Source organism: Carassius gibelio, chromosome A19 (assembly GCF_023724105.1).
Source record: "Carassius gibelio isolate Cgi1373 ecotype wild population from Czech Republic chromosome A19, carGib1.2-hapl.c, whole genome shotgun sequence".
Lineage (NCBI taxonomy): Eukaryota > Metazoa > Chordata > Actinopteri > Cypriniformes > Cyprinidae > Carassius > Carassius gibelio.
Genome location: NC_068389.1, coordinates 8,270,382 through 8,292,908, shown reverse-complemented (window position 1 = coordinate 8,292,908; position 22,527 = coordinate 8,270,382). Strand labels below are relative to the sequence as shown.

Below are 22,527 nucleotides of genomic sequence, written 5' to 3'. Positions count from 1 at the left end.
AGAGACAATCTGGAGATATCCCAGTATATGTTGTGAGGCCTGAGACAAGAGATGGTCCACAAAGAACTCTTCATCGTGACCTCCTGCTACCATGCGGTTTCCTTCCTGTGACCCCGATTGAAAGTGAAACTAACCCCTCAATGGCAGTGAGAAGACCAAGAACTCAACAACATCCTAAAAATGACAGTTCAGATGGAGCTGATGGGGATGAATCCCAATCTGACTCTGAGGAATATCACTATGATAGACGCAGAAACCTAAGAGTGGAAATACTAGAGTTTGACCCGACCCCTGAACCCATAGAACACTTACCAGAAACGATTGAACCGGAACCCTCCAAAAAGTTTGCTGGAAAGCAAGATCCTTCAGACATAGCCAAAGCTTTTCCTGAGGATGTTCCAGTAGAGACTTGTGATTTGAACTTACCTGATCCTGCAGACTGTGACTTGATGTGACCTGTGACCTGATCCTGGAAATAATGGCTTACCTGACACTGAAGAAAGCAGCTCAACCGCTGGACAGGAAACTGAAAACCTACCTGAGGAAGACCTGGATAATGTCCATCTTTCTACTCAACCTGTTCAGGGGGGCAAAGAAAACACAAGTGTTATGGACCAAACTGACATCCAGACACAAGGTGACTGTTCTAGAAGACCTATCAGAGAGAGAAAAGCGACTAAAAGACTGACTTACCCTGAGCTAGGGAACCCATTGGTTACAATAGTTCAGTCCTTATTTCAAACCTTGAGTGATGTGTTTACAGATTCCCTTAAAGAGCCTAGCTTTCCAAAAACCCCTAGTGTTATGACAGTATAGATTCAGAATGCACAGGGACATGCATTAGGTAAAGAGGGGAGGATGTAACCCATGTTAAAATGTTAATATGACAATTTAATGTTAAGATTAAAAGTATACCGACAGAAAATTAATGTCACTGCCCCTTTAAGGGACTAGTGACGCTAGATACAGCACTTCAGTGACGTTGCAGCAGAGGAGAAATTGGAGAGAACGAGCTGTGTTTAATAAGCAGAGAAAAGAGTGAAAAAGTTGATTTTGCAGTTGAAAAAAACATAACTTACCTGGTTGGGAATTGACAGGGATTTTATGGGAACTAAGCCACACCAGTTTTGGTCAGGTTTTTCTGCTTGGTTTGAAGCTTGGTCGGAGGTAAGATTGGTCTGCTGTTTGCACGTGTGCACATGCACAGACGGGATTCAAGATGGCGAGCCAGACCCAGACTTTCAACTCATCTTCTCCATCGCATCAGTGAGGAAATCTCCTGTGTATGGTAGCTCGCTGCCAGAGTTGTAGGAAAATCAGGAATTGATTTTGTATTGAACTGGAAACCGATTGAACTATTATTTTTGGACTGAATCGAACTGAAACTTTTCATTGGACTGAATAATTGAACCCACATTTGGACTTGAACTTCAGTTAAAGTGTCATACTTTTATTTTCATATTGAGTTCATATGTTTGAATGTGATTTGAAATGCTTGTTGTCCACTTTGATTTGTTTGTGTAAACTGAAGGTATTTTATTAAAATAACTTAGGTGAACTAAAGAAAAAAAAGAAAGTGAAATACATTTTCATTTATTATACTTACCTCAATACGAAGAATCTGCAGAGTATTTTTTTGTTGTTGTTGTTTGTTTGTTTACTGTATATTCTATGTGTGTTTTGCATTCAGTAAATTGCCGGCCTTTTGTATTTAAAGCAACCGTCTCTGGTGTAATTATTATTATTATTTTTTTTGCTCCCCACTCCTTAGAACCTAGAACTGGTCCGGTGGCACTGTAAGTGGTGTGATTCCGGTGTTACATAAACAAATGACAGGCTATTAATCTCCTTCACACTGCACTTTGATGTCAGGTGTCAGATGTCTATATATATATATATATATATATATATATATATATATATATATATATATATATATATATATATGTATTTTTTTTGTGTGTGTGTGTGTGTGTCACATTTAAATATAATTATATTTTAATTCATTTCTTAATTGTTTTTATTTTTATAATGATAATTCAGAGAATGAGAAAATCTGAATAATCCTTACCAGTGTTGTGATTAGGGTTGCCACCCGTCCCTTAAAATACGGAATCGTCCCGTATTTGAGAATAAAATAAAAAATTTTGTCCCGTATTTTCGGAGTTGTCTTCAATGCAGCATCTCATGTAAATCATCCCACCGCATTCTGTGAAGACTCGCCCTGTTCTGCCTGATTGGGTAATACTTGCTGCCATCGTTGGATTGATTAGTTTGTTTCAGGTTCACGGCCAATCAGAGTCAGAGGAGAGCGGGTCTCTTGGCAGAGAGTCGATTTGAACTTTGAAAGAATGGTGGAGGCTGCTCAGATGCACCCCGCGTCTAGCGCTGAAATGAAAGCGGACGCAAAAGTACCCGACGAGAGTGGGAGGAATCAAGTACTTGGCTGGAAAGTTTCAGCGGAAATGACTATCAAGCATAATTTGTCGGCGAGTGTTCTCTGTTGCACACGGTGGCTTGTCAGATGTGCGACAGCATGCCTCGGGAGAACAACATTCATACACTTTATAATAAGGTTAATTTAATAAACATTAGTGTATTAACTAACATTAACTAACAATGAGTAACCAATAGGCTACATTTGTTACAGTATTTATTAATCTTTGTTCATGTTAGTTAATAGAAATAAAGATGTTCGTTGTTTGTTCATGTTAGTTCACAGCGCATTACAAGTATTATTAAATGTGGAAATTAATATGAACAAAGATGAACAATTGCTGCATAAGTGCAGTTCATTATTAGTTAATGTTAATTAACTAATAATTAAGGTGTACAGTCAGACACATAAGCATTATTTTAATAAGTGATAAGAGAGATATATTTAATAAAAATACAGTGCCTATGTGAAGAAAATAAACTAATTAACTAATTTAAGTGATTTCATTCTTCAATAGGCTACTGTAGAATTAACAAAAGACTATATAAAATAGATTAACTTACCAATAATAATAAAAAAAAATTGTGTTTTAAGAGAATTTAGAAATGTTTATAGATCGGTTATTTATTATGTGGTTTCACTACCTTATGTGTTTACTACCTTATGTGTTCCTGTAGCTCAATTGGTAGAGCACTGTACTATCAAGTGCAGGGTTAAGGTGTCGATTCCCAGTGAACACATGATAAGTGAAAATTGATAGCCTGAATGCACTGTAAGTCGCTGCTGAATGCATACATTTAATTTTAAATTTATACAATTACTAAAGTTTATTAGCAATTAATATTTTTATGAAAACATGTTTTAAAGTTGTGATTTACCACCACTGGCACGTCATCGGACGTTTGGTCATCGTGGCCCCGAGAAGTGTCTCCCCAGGCATCCCTTATTTTTCTGTATTGAAGGTGGCCCCCCCTTGTTGTGATAATTATTTTTAATGCACTCTATGTTTAAAAAAAAAAAATTCTGTAATATAATACTAGTTTAGTCAAATAACATGAAAAGTCCATACCCCTCGATGCCTGTTAAAGGTCCCCTTCTTCGTGATTCCATGTTTTAAACTTTAGTTAGTGTGTAATGTTGTTGTTAAAGTATAAATCATATCTGTAAAATTCTAAAGATCAAAGTTCAATGCCAAGCGAGATATATGATTTAAAAGAATTCGCCTACAAAAAAACGACCTGTTTGGACTACATCCCTCTAGTTCCTGCAGTAATGACGTCACTAAAACAGTTTTTTGACTAACCTCCGCCCACATGAATTCACAAAAAGGGGGCGTGGCCTTATTGCGCTCCGACGGAGAAGAAGGAAGAGCTGTGTTTGTCGCCATGTCATTTGAAACGCTGTTATTTTCATCTCTGAGTCCAATCATCTTTATTTGGGCTTCCCAGGGATGCTGTACTTGGAGATTAATGGTTACAATTTATGTTTAACTCAGTTCCGGAAAATTATAATCCACATGTAAAACTATGTGCAGCAAATTTTGCTGAGGACAACTTTATCAATCAGTTTAATTCCGGATTCGCACAAAGATTATTCTTGAAAGATGGAGCAGTTCCCTCTTTGTCTGGAGAAGGTGTTGAGGGAGATCCTTGGCTTTGTTCATGCGGGAACAAGATCTCATGCAAAGACACACACCAGGTCTGCTCTGCATGTCTTGGGCTGAAAAATGCTCAAATGGTGGTCGATAGTCCCGGTTCCTGTGAGCAATGCGCGTTTCACAATGAAGAGCCTCCGTCGCAGGTTAGCACGCCAAGCTAGCTTGTCTGGCCATGATCCCCTCATGTCAGCTAGTCCCGCTCCGGTTCCCGCCCCTAAGGTACCTATTCCTGTGGAGCTGCCCACCATGGCAACTTTATCGTGGGATGAACAACTGGATGTATGAATGGCACTGGCGCATATGAATTTGAGGAAGAGGGGCAATCGGATTTCCTTCTCTCTGAAGAGGAGGAGGATTTCGAGGACTCCCCTTTTCTCCCCCCTGTGCAACCGGCAAAACCCCTAGTTACGGCGGGATCCACGAAGGGGGCGGACGGGGCACCATCCTCTCCGCTTCTTAGTGTGGATCTGCAGGATTTGTGCAAACACGCTGTGGAGAAACTCAACATTCCGTGGCCGACTGTAGTAGCCGAGACTGCAAAGTCACGCTATGAGGGGAAAAGGCTGCCGAGAACTAAACGGGCAGCGAGACAACTCCTTCCAATATTTCCAGAGCTTCTGGAAGAGGTTTCTGTCACCTGGAAGGACAACCCGTTTACTAGTAAAATGCCCGTGCCAGGGGGGGTCTGCGCTCGACGTGGAGGGTATAGAGAAGGAAGGCCTTCTTAGCATGCCCCCCATGGAGCCTTCAGTCACAGCGCACCTGCATCCAAAGCATACGGCGGCTGCGAATCCAACACTGCCATCAAAAGCGGAACGCTTCCAGTCAAACATGACGGAGCACACTTACAAAGCAGTCACTCTCTCAGTCCAGGCCATGAACGCCATCTCTCTGCTCACGTCATACCAGGCGGAGTTACAAGACAAGGTGTTTGACATGCCAAGTCAGACACAGTGGGAAGAAAACTGTGTTGTCATAGATATCTCGCTCCGTCTTCAGAGATGTGCCATTCAGGCAGAGGGCAAGGCCATGGCCACAATGGTCATTCAGGAGAGAGGACGCTGGCTTAATTTGGCGAATCTCTCCGACAGAGAGAAGGAAACCATCTTAGATGCACCGGTCATCGCAGAAGGCATTTTTGGTTCAGCGTTGACACTGATGCAGACTGTGCCCCCGCCACCTCCTCGGCAGACTTTTGCGCAGGCTACAGCTCAGTTCAGAGTGGAGTGCCAGAGCAGAAACCAGCCTGGCATTCACGAGGGCAGGGCAGGGAATGGGAGATGGGGTCCCCATCTCAGCCACTGTCACATAAACTACTTGGAAATGCTGGCCGTCTTTCTAACGTTGAAGCATTTTCTTCCTTTTCTGAAAGGACATCATGTTGTCGTGAGAACGGACAACACTACTGTTGTGGCATACATAAACAGACAGGGAGGTCTCAGATCACTCCCTTTACACATGTTAGCACGCAAACTGATTTTGTGGAGCAGTGCCAGTCTTTTATCCCTGAGAGCGACACACGTACAAGGCATCATGAACTGGGGTGCAGATCTGCTGTCGAGGGGAAATCCCCTTTATGGAGAGTGGAAGCTGAACACGGAAGTGATTGGTCAGATTTGGAGCATATTTGGCAGAGCGACAGTGGATCTGTTCGTGTTGCAGGACAATGCTCAATGCCCTCTGTTCTTCTCTCTGAAGGATCAGAGCGCGCCTCTGGGAAAAGGACGCACTGGCGCACGAGTGGCCTCGCATTCTCCTATACACGTTCTCACTGATTGCGTTGATATCTCCAGCCCTTCACAGAGTGAGGGAGGAGGGCCTGAGAAAAATACTGATAGCACCGCGGTGGCCAGGGAAATTCTGGCTGGCGGAGATCATGCATATGCTGTACGCAGAGCCATGGTCCCTGCCACAGTGCAGGGATCTGCTGTCACAGGCGGGAGGGGAGATATTTCATCCTCATCCAGAGCGCCTGGCACTGTGGGCTGGCCAGTGAGTGGTTAATTACGAATGTGGCTGGTCTGCCAGACAGTGTTATAAGAACTATACAGAAATCTAGGGCCATGTCCACTCGTTCACTCTATGAATGTAAATGGGGCGTGTTTGAGCGTTGGTGAGCGGCTAGACACGTAATTCCCTTTCAGTGTTCAGTGGCAGTGATTCTATCATTTCTGCAGGATATGATAGATCAGGGTAAAGCATTCTCGACAATAAAGGTATTTCTGGCCACTATATCTGCCTGTCATGTAGGTTTTGATAACAAAACTCTGGGGCAGCACCCGTTGGTGTGCCGGTTTATGAAGGGTGCGCGTCGTGCTTTGCCAGTCTCAAAACCGATCTCTCCGTCATGGGATCTGGTTCTGGTGCTTGATTCACATTCAGTGACTCCATTTGAGCCACTGGACAAAGCTGACCTGAAATTATTGTCGTTTAAGACAGCACTGCTGTTAGATTTGGCTTCAGCGAAGCGCATAAGTGAAATTCATGCACTTTCTGTTGAATTCAGCATGTACGCAGTTTATGCCAGGGGACGCAGGGGTGTTTTTGAAACCTAATCCTGCTTTTATGCCCAAAGTGGTCAATTATATTGTTCCTCTCAAGTTAAGAGCCTTTAACCCATCGCCTTTTGCTTCAGCAGAACAGCAAAGGCTGAATACGTTATGTCCAGTGCGTGCTTTACGCATTTACATGGAGAGGACTAAAGGGTTCAGAGAGTTCAGCTGTTTGTGTCTTGGGTGAAGCCGCGTATGGGGAAGCCGATTACTAAAGACAATTAGAGACAATTTCTCTTGCATATTCCAGTAAGGGTCTTACGCCTCCGTCTGGTTTACATGCTCATTCAACAAGAGAAATGTTGACGACATGGGCCCTCTTCAAAGGAGTTATGTTACAAGATAGTTGTGATGCGTCGAGTTGGTCCTCACCGCACACATTTGCGAGGTTCTATAAAATGGATGTTACAGCTCAAACCTTTGCACATGCCATTTTGAGCGTTGGATCTTAAGTGTTAATCAGCCCAGTAATAGTTCTTTGGTTGGCAGGAGACTTCGAGACAGGCTATCTGGCAATATGGGAGTTACAGAAACATATGCTTGAAAGAGAACGATAGGTTACTTGCGTAACCCCAGTTCTCTGATAGCATTAAGTGAGGTGTATCACCAGATCACCCTCCTTGCTGTGTGAAGCAAGGAAGAGGTGTGCTTGTTTTGAATGTCGTAATGATGTTGCGTCGCTCCTTTTATACTGAGAGGAGGGAGCCACTCCCTGACGCAACGTCATGTCTGCCAGCCAATTGGGGCTGGCGTAATGGAATTGGGCTTCTGAGGAATACGCGGAAGGGGCGTATCCCATAGTGAGACACGTCACTTAATGCTATAAGAGAACCGGGTTACGCAATTAACCTATCAATTTCTGGGAATTCCGGTGATGCTGGGCGGAGCATACATGAATATTCATGAGTTTCCTGATTCGCGTTAAAGCGACTCTGAAAATATTAGTGCGTTTTCACCGGATCACAAAAACTGTTCAACAAGGTAGGCTAATTACGTTTCAGCCTCGGATGAAGATAAGCAAATGTAGAATATAATTGTTCGTTTGTGCACAAAATGTTATTGTTTGCTGTTTTAAATGTTTACTCAGTGATTACAGCACTAATTTGCCAGAGGCAGCCCATCGTTAGAATACGCTACAAGAAAATGGGCCAGCAGCTGTTAAATATTTTCTCATATTCCTCTGTTTTGCTATTAAAATTATGTCATCTGATAAGTATCTCTTTTAATAAGTATAGTCTTTTGGAGTTGTGTAGCATATGGTGACACAAACTTGCTAAAAACTCACTGAATTGTAAGACTGTAAACAAATAAAGAACAATATAAAGACTCTTATGAAGTAACATTTAACTTTTTTCTCCTTAAAAAAAAGGTGTCACATGGAAGTGCATGACAGCCTACAGTTCATGTTGAGAAGCTGTTTGTTTGCAATTAATATATCTGTTCCAAATCAGCTTGATACTTGCACCTTAGCCTGTTATTTTTTTCCTAGTTTGCAGAAGCTCTTCTAATGGGGGAGACTTACATTTTCTCAAGCTATATATAAGGCCACTATTGCACACATACATGGGTAAACATTTTCAGAATTAACTTTTTATTTTATTTATTTATTTTTATCTGAAAATTTTACAAAATATTGTAAAAAAAAGATCATGTTGGTGAATATTCTATTAATATTACAAACATGTGGGTCATTCTTGAATGGATTATTCTGCAGTGGATATAAACAATCTGGTCCCATTGATTTGGAAGCATGTTTCTTCTCCCAACATTTGGACTGATTTCATTGAGTTTGTTCATGGTGTTTAAATCTCTGTTTCCCATTTGTTGTTCATATAGGAATTTACTTTAATAATGTATTTAATAATTTACTTACAACAGAAATCTTATGTGCTTGCTTGTGTTGATCAGTAGGCCTATCCCTAAACACATATACAAGTAAACCCTTGTGTAGCTTTCAGCATTTTTTTTTCCAAAACATGACCATGTATTTTATATTCATACAGGTGTGTAGTAAATGTCATTTATGTAATGCCTTCACCACATCTGTTAATAAAACGTTTAACACAGAATCAGTTGAAGTCTTTATTCAGCAAAAGCAATCTATCTTTGAAATGAGAATAAACAAATTATTGTATGGTTTGATTAGCCATTTGTTATTAAACTACAAAACATTTTAATTGTTATAAGTTTGTAGAAAATAAGCAAAACATTTTTAAAGTACTGCAAGTTTGTGGATTTCAAACCTTGACCAATACACATTTGAGTCAAGATGATTTTCAAGTGCACCACAATGAATTATATGATTAAATACTAAATAATGTTTATAAAGACATTTTTATTTTTATTTTTTAACTATATTGTGCATTTTATCTACTAAAAGTATAATTTTGGTGTAAAATAAATAAATACAGCGATTAATAATGTTTATATAAAAAAAAAAAACATTCAGCTTTTGCTTTATTAAAAATATATTTTGAATGATTGAGTAAACGATTAAGAATGATACAGAATAATCATAATACATTTTATGGCACAACAGATACATTTTGGCAAAGTTATGAAACAACACATTTTAAGGACTCTTATTTATGTCAAATAAGAACATTATAAAACTGCTACATATTGTAGGCTCATTTGGAGCATATAGCCTACCTCAGGCAAATCATATCAAAAATCACTAACCATGACACAATCTATTAATTATTTTGCATATTAACAATAGTAATAAAAACGACAATAAACTAAGCATAATGTCATTCTACGCTAAAACATACCTTTTTGAAAATCATTTGTTTCAGTTTCAACGCACTAATATTGTCAGAGTCGCTTTAACGCAAAACAAGAAATTCATGAATACTCATGTATGCTCCGCCCTGAACAACGGCTTAATTGATAAAATATGGAAGGCCAAAAGGGTAAAATACACGTGAAATTTTAACGCGCCAACAACACGTTAAATACGCGTGTTTTCACTATCATAAAAATGGGCTGATAACTTCCTTGTTCTATAAAGTCCCTCCTTCAGAAATACGTAACGATTTCTGATTGGGCCAGTGGTTCCTGTGTTGTGTTTCGACACCAGCTTAGGGCAGGCTGACCTCTTGGTAATGCGATTGGACTCGTTTTGGAGTAATTTTGAGAAGCAGGAGCATGTGCTGGAGATGTACTTATAATCACAGGAGCGTTTTTACTGACGAGATGCGCATTAAAATCACATTTGTTTTTTGCACAGCCCTAACATTTAGTTAACAAAGCTAAACAGCATTGCCCTTTGTGTAGAAAGTTACAGAAACTGTTAAACGCACCAACTTAAATAATAAAATACACTTACCGGTTGTGGTCCATTAATAACGCCTTCTCCAGACAAAGAGGGAACTGCTCCATCTTTCAAGAATAATAATTTTTCGAATCCGGCATTAAACTGATTGAGATTGAGGAAGTTGTCCTCAGCAAGCTGTCCTCAGCAAAATGTGCTGCACATAGTTTTACATGTGGATTATCATTTTCAGGGACTGAGTTAAACATAAATTGTAACCATTAATCTCCAAGTACAGCGTCCCTGGGACGCCCAAACAAAGATGATTGGACTCCGAGATGAAAATAACAGAGTTTCAACACATGGCAAACACAAATGCAGCTCTTCCTCCTTCTCCAGTCGGAGCGCAACAAGGCCACGCCTTTTGTGAATTCATGTGGACGGAGGTTAGTCTAAAAACTGTTTTAGTGACGTCATTACTGCAGGAACTAGAGGGCTGTAGTCCAAACAGGTCGTTTTTTGTAGGCGAATTCTGTTAAATAAAATATCTCGCTTGACATTGAACTTTGAGCTTTAGAATTTTACAGATATTATTTATACTCTAACAACAACATTACACACTAACTAAAGTTTAAAACATGGGATCACGAAGAAGGGGACCTTTAAGACTTTCAGGATTACAATGAGAGCTTGTACTAGGGTCAGGACAACAGAAGTATTCTACTGCTACGTACCACCGTGAACCCCCCCCCCCCCCCCAACCCCCCATCGCATCAATATTACTAATCAGATTTTTCAAACTGCTGAATTAAAATCAAGAAAAAATAGATATAATTTGAAAGCTTAGAGTCTTAGCATTACAGTGCATTTATGTTGATCAACTCCAAAGTAGTGCCAAGACATTTGCTGATAAAATAAAATATATAATAATAATAATTTTGCCATGTACTCTAATATTTCTAAATATATATATATATATATATATAAAAAAAGCTTAAGCCTATTATTTGAACACAAAACTGTTCAGCTGTGCTGCTGCGGGACACAATGATGGCACCCTTTACAGTTGTGCCATCACGGTCCCGTGTTGTTTCCACCAGCACAGCCAGTTTTTTTTTTTTTTCATCGCGATGAATGTTTAAAATATAAAAGTAAGGAGAGGTCTAAACAGACTGGAGGCCCGGCCCACATCAGGACTTTAGAGCCCTTTGAATAAACTGGAGCAAGTTTTGTACAAGAAGTAAATCCCAGACCCATATAATAATGATAATAATAATAATAATAATAATAATAATAGTAATAATAATAGGCCTATAGCCTATTGATGTCACCGTTTTATTTGTAACTTCATAAAACAAGATTTCAGTGTAAAATTATGCACCATCATTTAGAGTAGATTCTCCTGATTAAAAAGAGCCCAAAACTATCTGTCATTTATATCTAAAGATTTTCCTCATAAATTTATAACACACATTAAACTGCACAGAGAGCATGTAGTTTAGCTAAAAATCTATGGTAGCTGTCATGTAGGCTTTTCACTCATAACTTCATGAAACATGCATAGGCTATATTATAAAAAAGACACGTCACTATTTACAGATTAAAAACTGTCGAAACTCACCATAAAACATAGTTTAGATCTAAAGATATATTTCATAAAGCTATAACACAGGATTCAGGCCCATGTGGCTTTAGCTCTTAACTTCACCAAACATGCATAGATCCTTTGATCAGATCGAAAGATTTCATTTATAGAGCTGTGACACATGAAAGCAGACTGGCACACTGAGGCTGCAAAGAAAAACAGCTTGATGCTTCGCGTTTCGTTTTCATTCATAACTTCATGAAACATGCATAGATCATGGAAAATTGCTTCATTATTTTCAACAAATTCTCTTGATTAAAATGAGCCCAATTATACAATAATCTGTCATTTAGATCTGAAGATATTCGTCATCAAATTATAACACATAAAACTCCTACTGCACACATGCTGCAATATTCTCATGGTTTTTACCTTTATAACTTCATAAAACATGCTCTGATTGTGAAAAATATCATTATTTACAGCAGATTCTCACAACTGAAATGAGTCCATAATCAAAACAATCCATTACAATCTTTCATGTGTAAATAATACCTAAACCCATGAATCAGTTGGAGAGCTCTATTAAACATTTGACATAACGTAGAATCAGACTATATCTTTTGACTAACCTTGCTCGTGGAGTTATGAGTTGGTATTTTTGTATATGGCACTCAGAAAGCAACAGTATTTAAAATCTGACTTTGCTGCAGCCTGGAATTGAACTGCTGGTTTCGTCTGGTCAGAGGAGAACTATGTTTGGGGTAACATAGTAACAGTTTACTATTGTAACCACAGTTTTTATGCATTTCAACACCATACAGTAAATGTATTTCAGAAAACAGGGAAATGGTTTCCATCATTAATGCACAGCTATAGTAAATAATGCATTTCATGGCCTGGCATGCAGGTATTTTGGGTACTGTACTGCATAATTGTCTGAGAGCAACAAGGTTTGAATAGACACAGTTTACAGAATCCTTTGTACTGATAGTCTTGGAGAGAAAAAGTAAAAGCACATGTTTTTCGATCTTTTAGTGGTGACTGATCAGTATGAAAACAGATGCACATGATTGCTTCAGTCTTAATGTTCATTGCTTGATTATAAAAGACAAGGACAGATATCAAAAGTCCAAAACTGAAATAAGTACATACTGTCATAGCATTTTTCATGTTTTAATTTTTCAGTTTAATTATGATAGACATTGAGCAAAAAAGCTCTCCAAATCTGTTTATTTGTTTCTAGGCTCTTTAAAGTTTCAATACATTTGTGGTTTTCTAAAGAACTATACAGTAGAAGAAAAAGTTCTTTGAGAAGCTTAAAGGGATACTCTATTCCAAAATCAAAATGAAAAATTCACTTTCCCCCATGTCGTTCCAAACCTGTAAACGCTTTGTTCATCTTTGGAACACAATTAAAGATATTTTGTATGAAAACCAGGAGGCTTGTGACTGTCCCATAGACTGACAAATGTTAAGGTCCAGGAACATATGAAAGACATCGTCAGAATAATCCATCTGCCATCAGTGATTCGACTGTAAAGTTATGAAGTGACGAGACTACTTTTTGTACGAAGAAAACAAAAATAACGACTTTGTTCAACGATTTCTCTCCTCTGTGCCTCTCCAAATCAGCGTAGCACCATTTTGGCAAATCTGAGCTGTATGCAGACGGCGTATGCACTTCTTTATCAGCCGCGCCACAAGAATTCGCTTTTTGCGTGTATTTACGCTTTGGTTTGAAAGCAAACAACGCATCAGCGCAGTGTGGAGTGTACGCCATCTGCATATAGCTCAGATTTGCAAAAATGGCTCTACTCTGATCTGGAGAGATATTTTTCATCCAAAATACCTTAAACTGTGTTCCGAAGACGAACAAAGCTTTAACAGGTTTGGAACGACATGGGGTAAGAAATTAATGATACATTTTTCATTTCGGTGTGGAGTATCCCTTTAAACAGGTTCTCCCATGACATTCATCTATGAAACCCTTTTTGCTTTTAACTAAAACCCTTTACTTTTCTAGTAAAACCCCCACCTATACTATTCTTCTATATAAGTATCTGTCTTCATCTATACACAACGTCTATACTCTCTTACTTCTGCATTTATTCTGACCTTGAGAAGGCCATTAACCCCTTGGTCAGAAACTTCCATGCTGCTTCTTCTGATAATCGGCCTACACTGAAGGCAGATGAGTTCAAGAGCCTCCTCTCCTCCCAGCTGCCAACTTTAATCAAGGTAAAACCCATGCTGCTATTCATTCCAACAGATTCCAATGACTCAAAACAGTTATTACTCATTTCCTGTGATTGTTCTAAGCTTTATTATTGTTAAAGCGTAACAACTGTTCATAATTTCAGTGGGAGATAATGTAAAGAACGAAACCAGTTAAGTGATAACCTTATAGAAACATTGTTGTAATTTTTTTTTTTTTTTGCTTTGTTTTAAGGCCTGTGTGTTACTCTGGTCGTGTTTTGTCTTTGTGTGGGAAACACAGAGCACTGTGTCTTTGTTATTACTGGCCTACTTTAAACTTTAAAGCCAGCACGCTATTGCAATTTTTATTGTTAGCATTGGTTTATTTAACTAATTTCAGTAGCATTAACAGGTTTATGTCATATACAAACAGGAACTTTATATGATTTGGTGTTAAATATATATATATATATATATATATATCGTCCTCTTATTGCCCGTCATTTTGTCGCTACAGTATATTTATTATGGAAAAGTTTTGGCAACCACGACTGCCGTAATTTTTTTTTACTATAATTAAACTTCTTTCAGTCTGAAGGACTGGTTGGTTTCACAGAGAATGTTTCCCAGAGTTGTTTGCCTTAGATAGAGGTGTGGTCTGATTACACAGATCAGTTTGAGCTCAGGTTGAGCCAGAGAACAACACGAGGTGTGGCTCCAGTGAAGGAGTGAAATGATGGCTACTGTTGATCTGAAGGATACATCATCTCTCCTGCAGTCAGGCCGACTCGCTCTTCAGCTAAAGTCGGTATAATGTCATGTTATGGCAGGCCTTCTACAGGTTGAGGGAGAACCTCTGACATAGTAGATTTTGTTTTTCTTTTAGCTAAATGAAGGTCTGGTGCTTTGAGATATATGATACTGTGACATTTGAACAATACTTCAGTGATCCATACTTCAGTTCTGATGTAATTCTGCTCACAGTTCATGTTGTAACAAAATAGTAAAAAACCGTACAGAATGTATAGACTTAGAGAAAAAGTATCTTAGCAAGATAAATAAATAAATACAATTAATTAATTAATTAAAAGACTCCTAAAAGTATATTTATTATGAAGCCATAGAGACCAACACATGAGGACGACAAAGTGCTCATTTTCAAATGCAAAAGTTGAAAACCTTTGTGAAATGGGTTAAATGTTGACAGAATACATGAATAACAATGAGTTTCTCTCTCTCTCTCTCTCTCTCTCTCTCTCTCTCTCTCTCTATTATTTATTTATTTTTTTCTCTAGTCGGATAATTTTGGAGATGTGATGAAACAAATGGGTGTGAAAGATGGGGAAGGCATCAGCTTCAAACACTTCTGGAGCCTGATCCAGAATTTGGCCACAAACCAGCATGGTCTGCTGAGCAACGAGAAGCTGTCTAAATGCACCTGCCTTTTACTATGAGTCATGGGCTTCAACTGCATCTGGTCTCTCTGTGTCTCTGCATTTATCCAGAACCTCTCATCTCCAAACAAAACACTAACTTTTCTTTCTAAGCATTCCAATAAATAAAATTAAAAATAATAAAAATAAAATAAAAATAAAAATAACATTAAAAACAAAATGTAAATGTAATTTTTAATGTACAAACCAGTTAACTACTTCATATTCCATAATTGGAGTCCAATTTGTTTTCAGTTGCAAATGGAGTTTAAGCTTCCCACAAGTGCATTTAACAAGTGTTTCTTAGTCAATAATAAATAAATTATTATTATTATTATTATTATTATTATTATTATTATTATTTTTGTTAAAACACTACATTTAAACTTACTGCCATAATACTCTAAGATTTGTGACATTTCAAGACATAGATATGTACTGATTGGTTTTATGCAAAAAAAAAAAAAAAAAATATTTATATTTTATAATACTGTTAAAAATCAATAACACCCTGAAATATTGTCTAATAAAAGTCATATAAAAAAACATTCCTTGATTTTTTTTTTTTTTTTTTTTTTTTTTAATCAAAATGTATAATTCTCACAATGTATAATTCTCAAAAAAAGCTTTATAAAGATGTAACGGTCATTTCTGACAAAAATAAAAATCTAAATTCAGTAGCTATAGAGAGTATTATATCTTAAATGTTAATTATTACATCTATAACTATATGGCAATAGTCTTATCTCTTACTCTTAAGAACGATGCTGAATGAGGTTGCAGGTTTTGTTGTTGTTGTTTATTATTAATATTATTTTTACAGTGTAGGATTTCATGAGAATTGCCTTCACCACAAAGTGTTGGTAACCACACAGACAACATACACCAAGTCTAAATGCATTCCTATCCTCTTGCATTGTCCCTTTTTGCTGTAAAGCCAGTTCCACACTTGTCTATATAGATCTGAAAATTAATTGAATTGGAAGATACTTTTTTGCAAATGTTGCAAAATTTGCATTTACTGTAGACATCCAGCTAAGTTTGCAGATGAACAGACCAATACTTCCATTGTGGTAAACAAGTTTGCCGCAACCAATTTTCACAGTTGGTGTAGGCACTCACCACAATTTTCTTGTCAAAATAGCCCCACAGAATTAACACTTCATAGACTGTTTGTCTTGTTGAATTAAGCCTAACTTTTGCATGCATTTTTTTTTTTTTTTGCACAATACAATGAAAATTACCCATATATGGTCCTAAATATGCACTTAAATTTTAAGTAATGGATTTTCAAAGTAAACACCCTACAATTTATATATACCGCCCAACAACCATTATTTTTACTGAACAATAATCATTGATTTTGGTCAAATATAAGAGTAAGTATTGCCAGTTTCAAGTGCAATCCATGTATATGTATACATGGACACTGAACAAAAGTATAAAAACAACATGCTTTTCAACAACAAAAGATCTAAGATTTTTTTTATATACACAAAAAGCCTATTTCTCTCAAATATTGTTTACAAATCTGTCTAAAGTGAGTCTTAATGAGCACTTTTCCTTTTGCCTAAAGGTCAGTCAAGATGTTGATTAGACAGCATGATTATTGCCCAGGTGTGGGTGACATGTCTGGTGAGTATGCTGGCCATGCAAGAACTGGGATGTTTCCAGCTTCCAGGAAATGTGTACAGATCCTTGCAACATGGGGCCGTGCATCATCATGCTGCAACATGAGGTGATGGTCATGGGTGAATGGCACAACAATAGGCCTCAGGATCTCGTCACGGTATCTCTGTGCATTCAAAATGCCATCAATACACTTCACCTGTGTTCATTGTCCATAACATGTGCCTGCCATACCATAACCCCACCACCACCATGGGCCACTTGATCCACAACGTTGACATCAGCAAACCACTCACCCACATGATGCCATACACGCTGTCTGCCATCTGCCCTGTACAGTCAGAGATGTATAGTAACGAAGTAGAACTACTTCACTACTGTACTTAAGTACTATAAGGCGGTATCTGTACTTTACTAGAGTATTATTTTTTTCTCCTACTTCCACTTTTACTTCAGTACATATTTTCGCTGAGTTTAATACTTTTACTCCGATATTTTTTTTATGTGCTGCATCGTTACTCGTTACAATTATAAAAATGTTACGAATCATTCCATTACAAACCACTGCCAGAACTGTAGATGGCAGGTTTGATGAAGCTGGCACATCATTGAGCGAATCAAGAGATTAAGAAGACTGCGCATGCTGACTGAACTGCTGTGAAGAGAGAGATGAACACCGAGCCGAGCCAGATAATGACTCGTTCACGAGTCAAGAACCGGTTGCATCGGTTCTCGGATGACCAGTAACGTTAGTTCTTTCTGACAGTTCGATTCAATACCAGTTGAAGAAAACAGTTCACCGATTCTTTTGCGCTCGACGCAATGGCGTCATTGGCGTTGACTGCACCTGGGCTTATAACATTAACACAGAATCAGTTCAGAATCAATCACCAAAAGAATCACTTCGGTTCAGACACTCTGTGTGTCAGACACTCAATTCTGTTGGATTTATATTGTGATTTAAACTAACCATTTGAAAGGGAACAGAATGTTGTCAAGTTGTTAAGTTGAAGTTAAAGCAAGTTGTTAACAGTTTGCTAACCACATGCAGGTATAGTATAAAAACAGCTAAATAAACTAGACAATATGAAGTAACCAAACAAATGGAGGAACATAATGTATTTTGTATCATTTGTATAGGAGCATACATTTATGACCACAATAGATTGTATGTTTTTAAGATTAACATTTTAGTTATTAAAAATGCTCATTTTAATAGGTTATGCTGCTGAATACTGTTAAAGGTCTGTATAAAAAAGAAAGTCATGCAAAATAAACATACACAAACTTTATATTAACAATAAAGTAAATACAGTAAAACAATATTTAATAAATATGATTTATAAGATGAAGACGACATAAAAACGTATTGAACTGTTTTAAAAGTCCATATGAGAATTTCTGAAACTGAAGTGGACTCGCAATAAATTTGAAACGCACGTCATCGGTGTCATCAGTGAATCCAGCCAATCGTGGATCAGTTGTGTCGTCATCAGAACCTGTGCAGCCGCTCTTCAGAAGCTGCGCTGGCTGAGTTCTCCGGCTACTCTCGAATCGCTCTCGCGGTACTTTGATGGCACACGTCACAGTCATGTGGCGTCAGCGCTGTATCAAGTTGGACAAAATATCTAACCGTCATGCACTGCTTCAAGTCAGCCGACGATCGGTTTGCGCAGAGCTGCGTGAAGTCGAACAAGCCTAATGATTTACTCCGGGATATTGGTTTGTTTTAACTCAGAGGGAGTGTCAGACACATTAAACAAGTTAACAGCTTAATTCATCTGTGGATTAATGCGTATTGGAGATGCGAACCGTTTAAAACGATTCAGTTCGATTTGGTGAACTGTTTAAAAAAGATCCGGTTACATCGAATGATTCGTTCGCGAACCAGATATCACAAACTGCTTTGTTTTTAACTGTCTCACAACAGACACGGAAGAGAAGACAATCCTGAATAAAGTCATAGTTTTTGCTATTTTTGGACCAAAATGTATTTTCGATGCTTCAAAAAATTCTAAATGACTCTCTGATGTCTTAAGGGTTTGAAACAACATGAGGGTAAGTTATTAATGACATAATTTTGCAAATTGGGCTAACTACCCCTAATAACTGTTTTTTGTTTACAAGAAGTTACAGTCAAAGGAATTGTGATTGTCCATTAGGTTAATCATTTGAAATAGTAAAAACAATATGTTCAAACTTTTGACTACTTTCTTTAATAGCTACATAACACAATATTTCTACTTTTACTTTCAGTACTTGAGTAGTAAGTTTTAAAATAGACTACTTGCAATACTTAAGTACAAAAAATGTTGAATACTTTAGTACTTCTACTTAAGTGTGGTGCTTAAAGAGCACTTCAACTTCTACTCAAGTCACTTTTTTGATAGAGCACTTGTACTTTTACTCAAGTATGGGTCTCTAGTACTTTATACATCTCTGTGTACAGTGAATACTGGGATTCATCCATGAAGAAAACTCCTCTCCAAAGTGCCAGACACCATCGAATGTGAGCATTTGCCAACTCAAGATGGTTTCTGACAGTTTGTGCAGAAATTATTTGGTTATGCAAACCGATTGTTGCAGCAGCTGTCCAGGTGGCTGGTCTCAGATGATCTTGGAGGTGAAGATGCTCGATGTGGAAGTCCTGGGCTGGTTCGTGTCTCCAATAAGCATTAATCCACAAATGACTTAAGCTGTTAATTTTTTTAATGTGGCTGACACTCCCTCTGAGTTAAAACAAACCAACATCCCGGAGTAATTCATGTACTCAAACGGTACACTGACTGAACTGCTGTGAAGAGAGAACTGAAGATGAACACCAAGCCGAGCCAGATTCGGCTCGGCTCGGTGTTCATCTTCAGTTCTCTCTTCACAGCAGTTCAGTCAGTGTACCTTTTAAGTGCAGACAGAAGAGAAGACAACGCTGAATAAAGTCGTCGTGTTTGCTATTTTTGGACCAAAATGTATTTTCGATGCTTCAACAAATTCTAACTGACCCTCTGATGTCACATGGACTACTTTGATGATGTTTTTCTTACCTTTCTGGACATGGACAGTATACCGTTCACACAGTTTCAATGGGAGGGACTCAGAGCTCTCTGACTAAATATAAAATAACTTAAACTGTGTTCTGAAGATAAACAGAGGTCTCACAGGTTTGGAACGACATGAGGGAGAGTTATTAATGACATAATTTTGATTATTGGGTGAACTAACAAAATCCCACCTGAGATGTGTGCAAACCTGGTAACCAACTACAAAACACACACACACTTCTTGCCTCTATGGGTTTCTGCACCAAGTACTAAATCATGTTTTTCTTGGGGATCAAATACTTATTTCACTCACTGAAATGGAAAATGTTTTTTTTTTCTAGAGTTTTTGGTTGGTATTCTATCTCTATACATTAAAATAAACCTACTGTAAAATTACAGACCCTTCTTATCGGTGTAAGTGGACAAACTTACAAATATAATATATATATATATAAAACAACACATTTGGTACATACAGGTGCACAACAAAGAAAATAAGCTGACAAATAACAATCTTTAATGATCCTAAAGGTAAGTTCCAACTATCCAACACTACATAAACACTGACCTGACACAGAACAGAACTTTAAATACTTAGGATAATGAGACACACAACTGAATATAATGCCTATATCAAATTAATAACTATGACAACAAATTGACAAAGGCAAAGGATGATGAAAAAGAAAGAGTCCAAACTAACAGAAACCGTGACATCATTCAAAACGGTCTACTTTAATTTTTATACACTCACAATATGAGCAAAACACTGTTTTTTTTTTCTCCAAAAATACATATATAAATAAACTAAAGCACACCACAAAAATGAAATGAAACTCAGCATATAGCCCATTTTCCTTACAAAGTTGAGGAAATTAATTATGTTGATGTTGGGTCTCTGCAGAAATGATAATAAAAGCCAAAGCATGCCTTCCTTTTTTACTGGGCTGACATCAACTAAACCCATTTAAGGTTTTAACAAAAGTCAGAGAGGTGAAGAACCTTGTTCTCTCTAATGAGCATGGGTAACAACAGAGGCGTGAAACACTTCACATCACCAGCAATGATATTTCCTGTCATCAAAACAAAAAGGACATATACTGTAGGCTACATTCACACAGTAGCAGAATATGGTTTTGAGTCTGTATTTGAGTCCTTGAATACGGTTACATTCACACACAGTACGGTTATTGATGATGGTAACAATTGTATTCTGTAACCCAACTCACATCTGTAATTTTTCAGGACTCACAATCACATTCTCAGAAAACCTGTGCTATGTGAATGAAACTGGTCTGGACAGCTAGTTGTCACTCACAGTTACTGAAGATTTGACAGATGAAATTGCGGCTTGTTACGAATGTTGTTGTGACAAAATGTATTAAGAGTTTTCAGTTTTATGGATGTCCCCATCTTGGATATTACTTCGGTCATTGTTGCTATGGTTACTTGTTATGAATACAGTCTTGACTTCCATTGCACATACAGACAGTATTCGAGATGCTACTGTAAGCTGCTGTGTGAGTGGGGCATTTTGAGACTTCTGTAAGTAAATGTGGTTGTCAATCCCAGCTAACAGTGTGTACGCAGCCATACAGAGTACAATGACACTTACTCATCTCAACAACTTGCTTATGGTTTATGTTATTTTTATTATGCTTTAATTTTATTTGCCTTTACTTCTTGAGCTACAAACATAAAAAATGGCTTTGTAAACGGACACCATACACTAAAAAACAGTAAATCACTGCTAGTAGTGAATGGATCCTGGAAGAGCCTCCATTTCTGTTAGAGCCCAGTTCAGTGATTTAATTGTATACATCATTGTCTTCAACCATGCTTCGGGAGAACCAGGGTGAACTCTAAACAGTATTTTTTTGCACACTTGAAAGGCAATTCAGGAAGGGGTCACCATTTGTTGGGACATTCAAAAAAAAAAGTGAACATGTGAATCCCTTCGTGAACGACCACTGTACTAGACCATTATCGAATGGTACATGGCATGGTCACTATAAGTATGTATTTTGATTATTTATGGTCATGTGACCCAAGATAGAGTCCTCTTGATTAATTTTAAAGCTAGACAAAGGGAGAGTTCAAGTTAACATATAAACAATACAGTTCAAATGTATTATTCAAGTGTTTTATCATGATATAGTGCACAAATTTTGTCATGCATAACAAATTAAGTTTTTTAGGTAAGAAATGTGTTTAATAGTAGGTATGTTGGCATGTGTCTTATCCACTGTGCCAAACTAAAGAATAATGATTTATTCATTTGATCAGATACAACTGCAGTCACAAATTATCAGATGCACTATTTGAATGCTTGGCGAAAGAGATGTATTTTTAATCTAGATTTAAACAGAGAGAGTGTGTCTGAACCCCGAACATTATAAGGAAGGCTATGTCAGAGTTTGGGAACCAAGTGCAAAAAAGTTCTACTTCCTTTAGTAGACTTTGCTATCCTAGTTTAGTTTATTTGACAGGGACCGTGCACAGTTCAAGCCCTGTACCAGAGTTAGCTGTAAAGCTAATTTACATCTGTGGAGTTAGGTATGCAGGAGTCAACCCAATTAGGGCCTTATAGGTAAGTAATGATAATTTCTAACTGATACAGAACTTAATAGGTAGCCAGTGCAGAGACTGAAAAATTGGGGTATTATGATAATTTTTTGTTGACCTGGTAAGGACTCTAGCCGTTGCATTTTGGACTACCTGTAGCTTGTTTATTGATGATG

General features: G+C 37.7%; 1 protein-coding gene across 2 annotated transcripts in view; it reads left to right on the top strand.

The window, feature by feature from the left end:
• LOC127935585 (protein S100-A14) overlaps nt 1–15,247 on the top strand; it is a 102,655-nt gene extending 87,408 nt beyond the window's left edge. The window contains exon 3 of one of the 2 annotated variants that reach the window (XM_052533590.1): nt 14,982–15,247. In XM_052533590.1, the coding sequence (XP_052389550.1) occupies nt 14,982–15,140 (159 nt within the window). In that variant the 3' untranslated portion in view covers nt 15,141–15,247. The remainder of the gene's footprint in view (nt 1–14,981) is intronic. The other variant, XM_052533589.1, reaches the window with a different exon arrangement.
• The last annotated feature ends 7,280 nt before the right edge of the window (nt 15,248–22,527 follow it).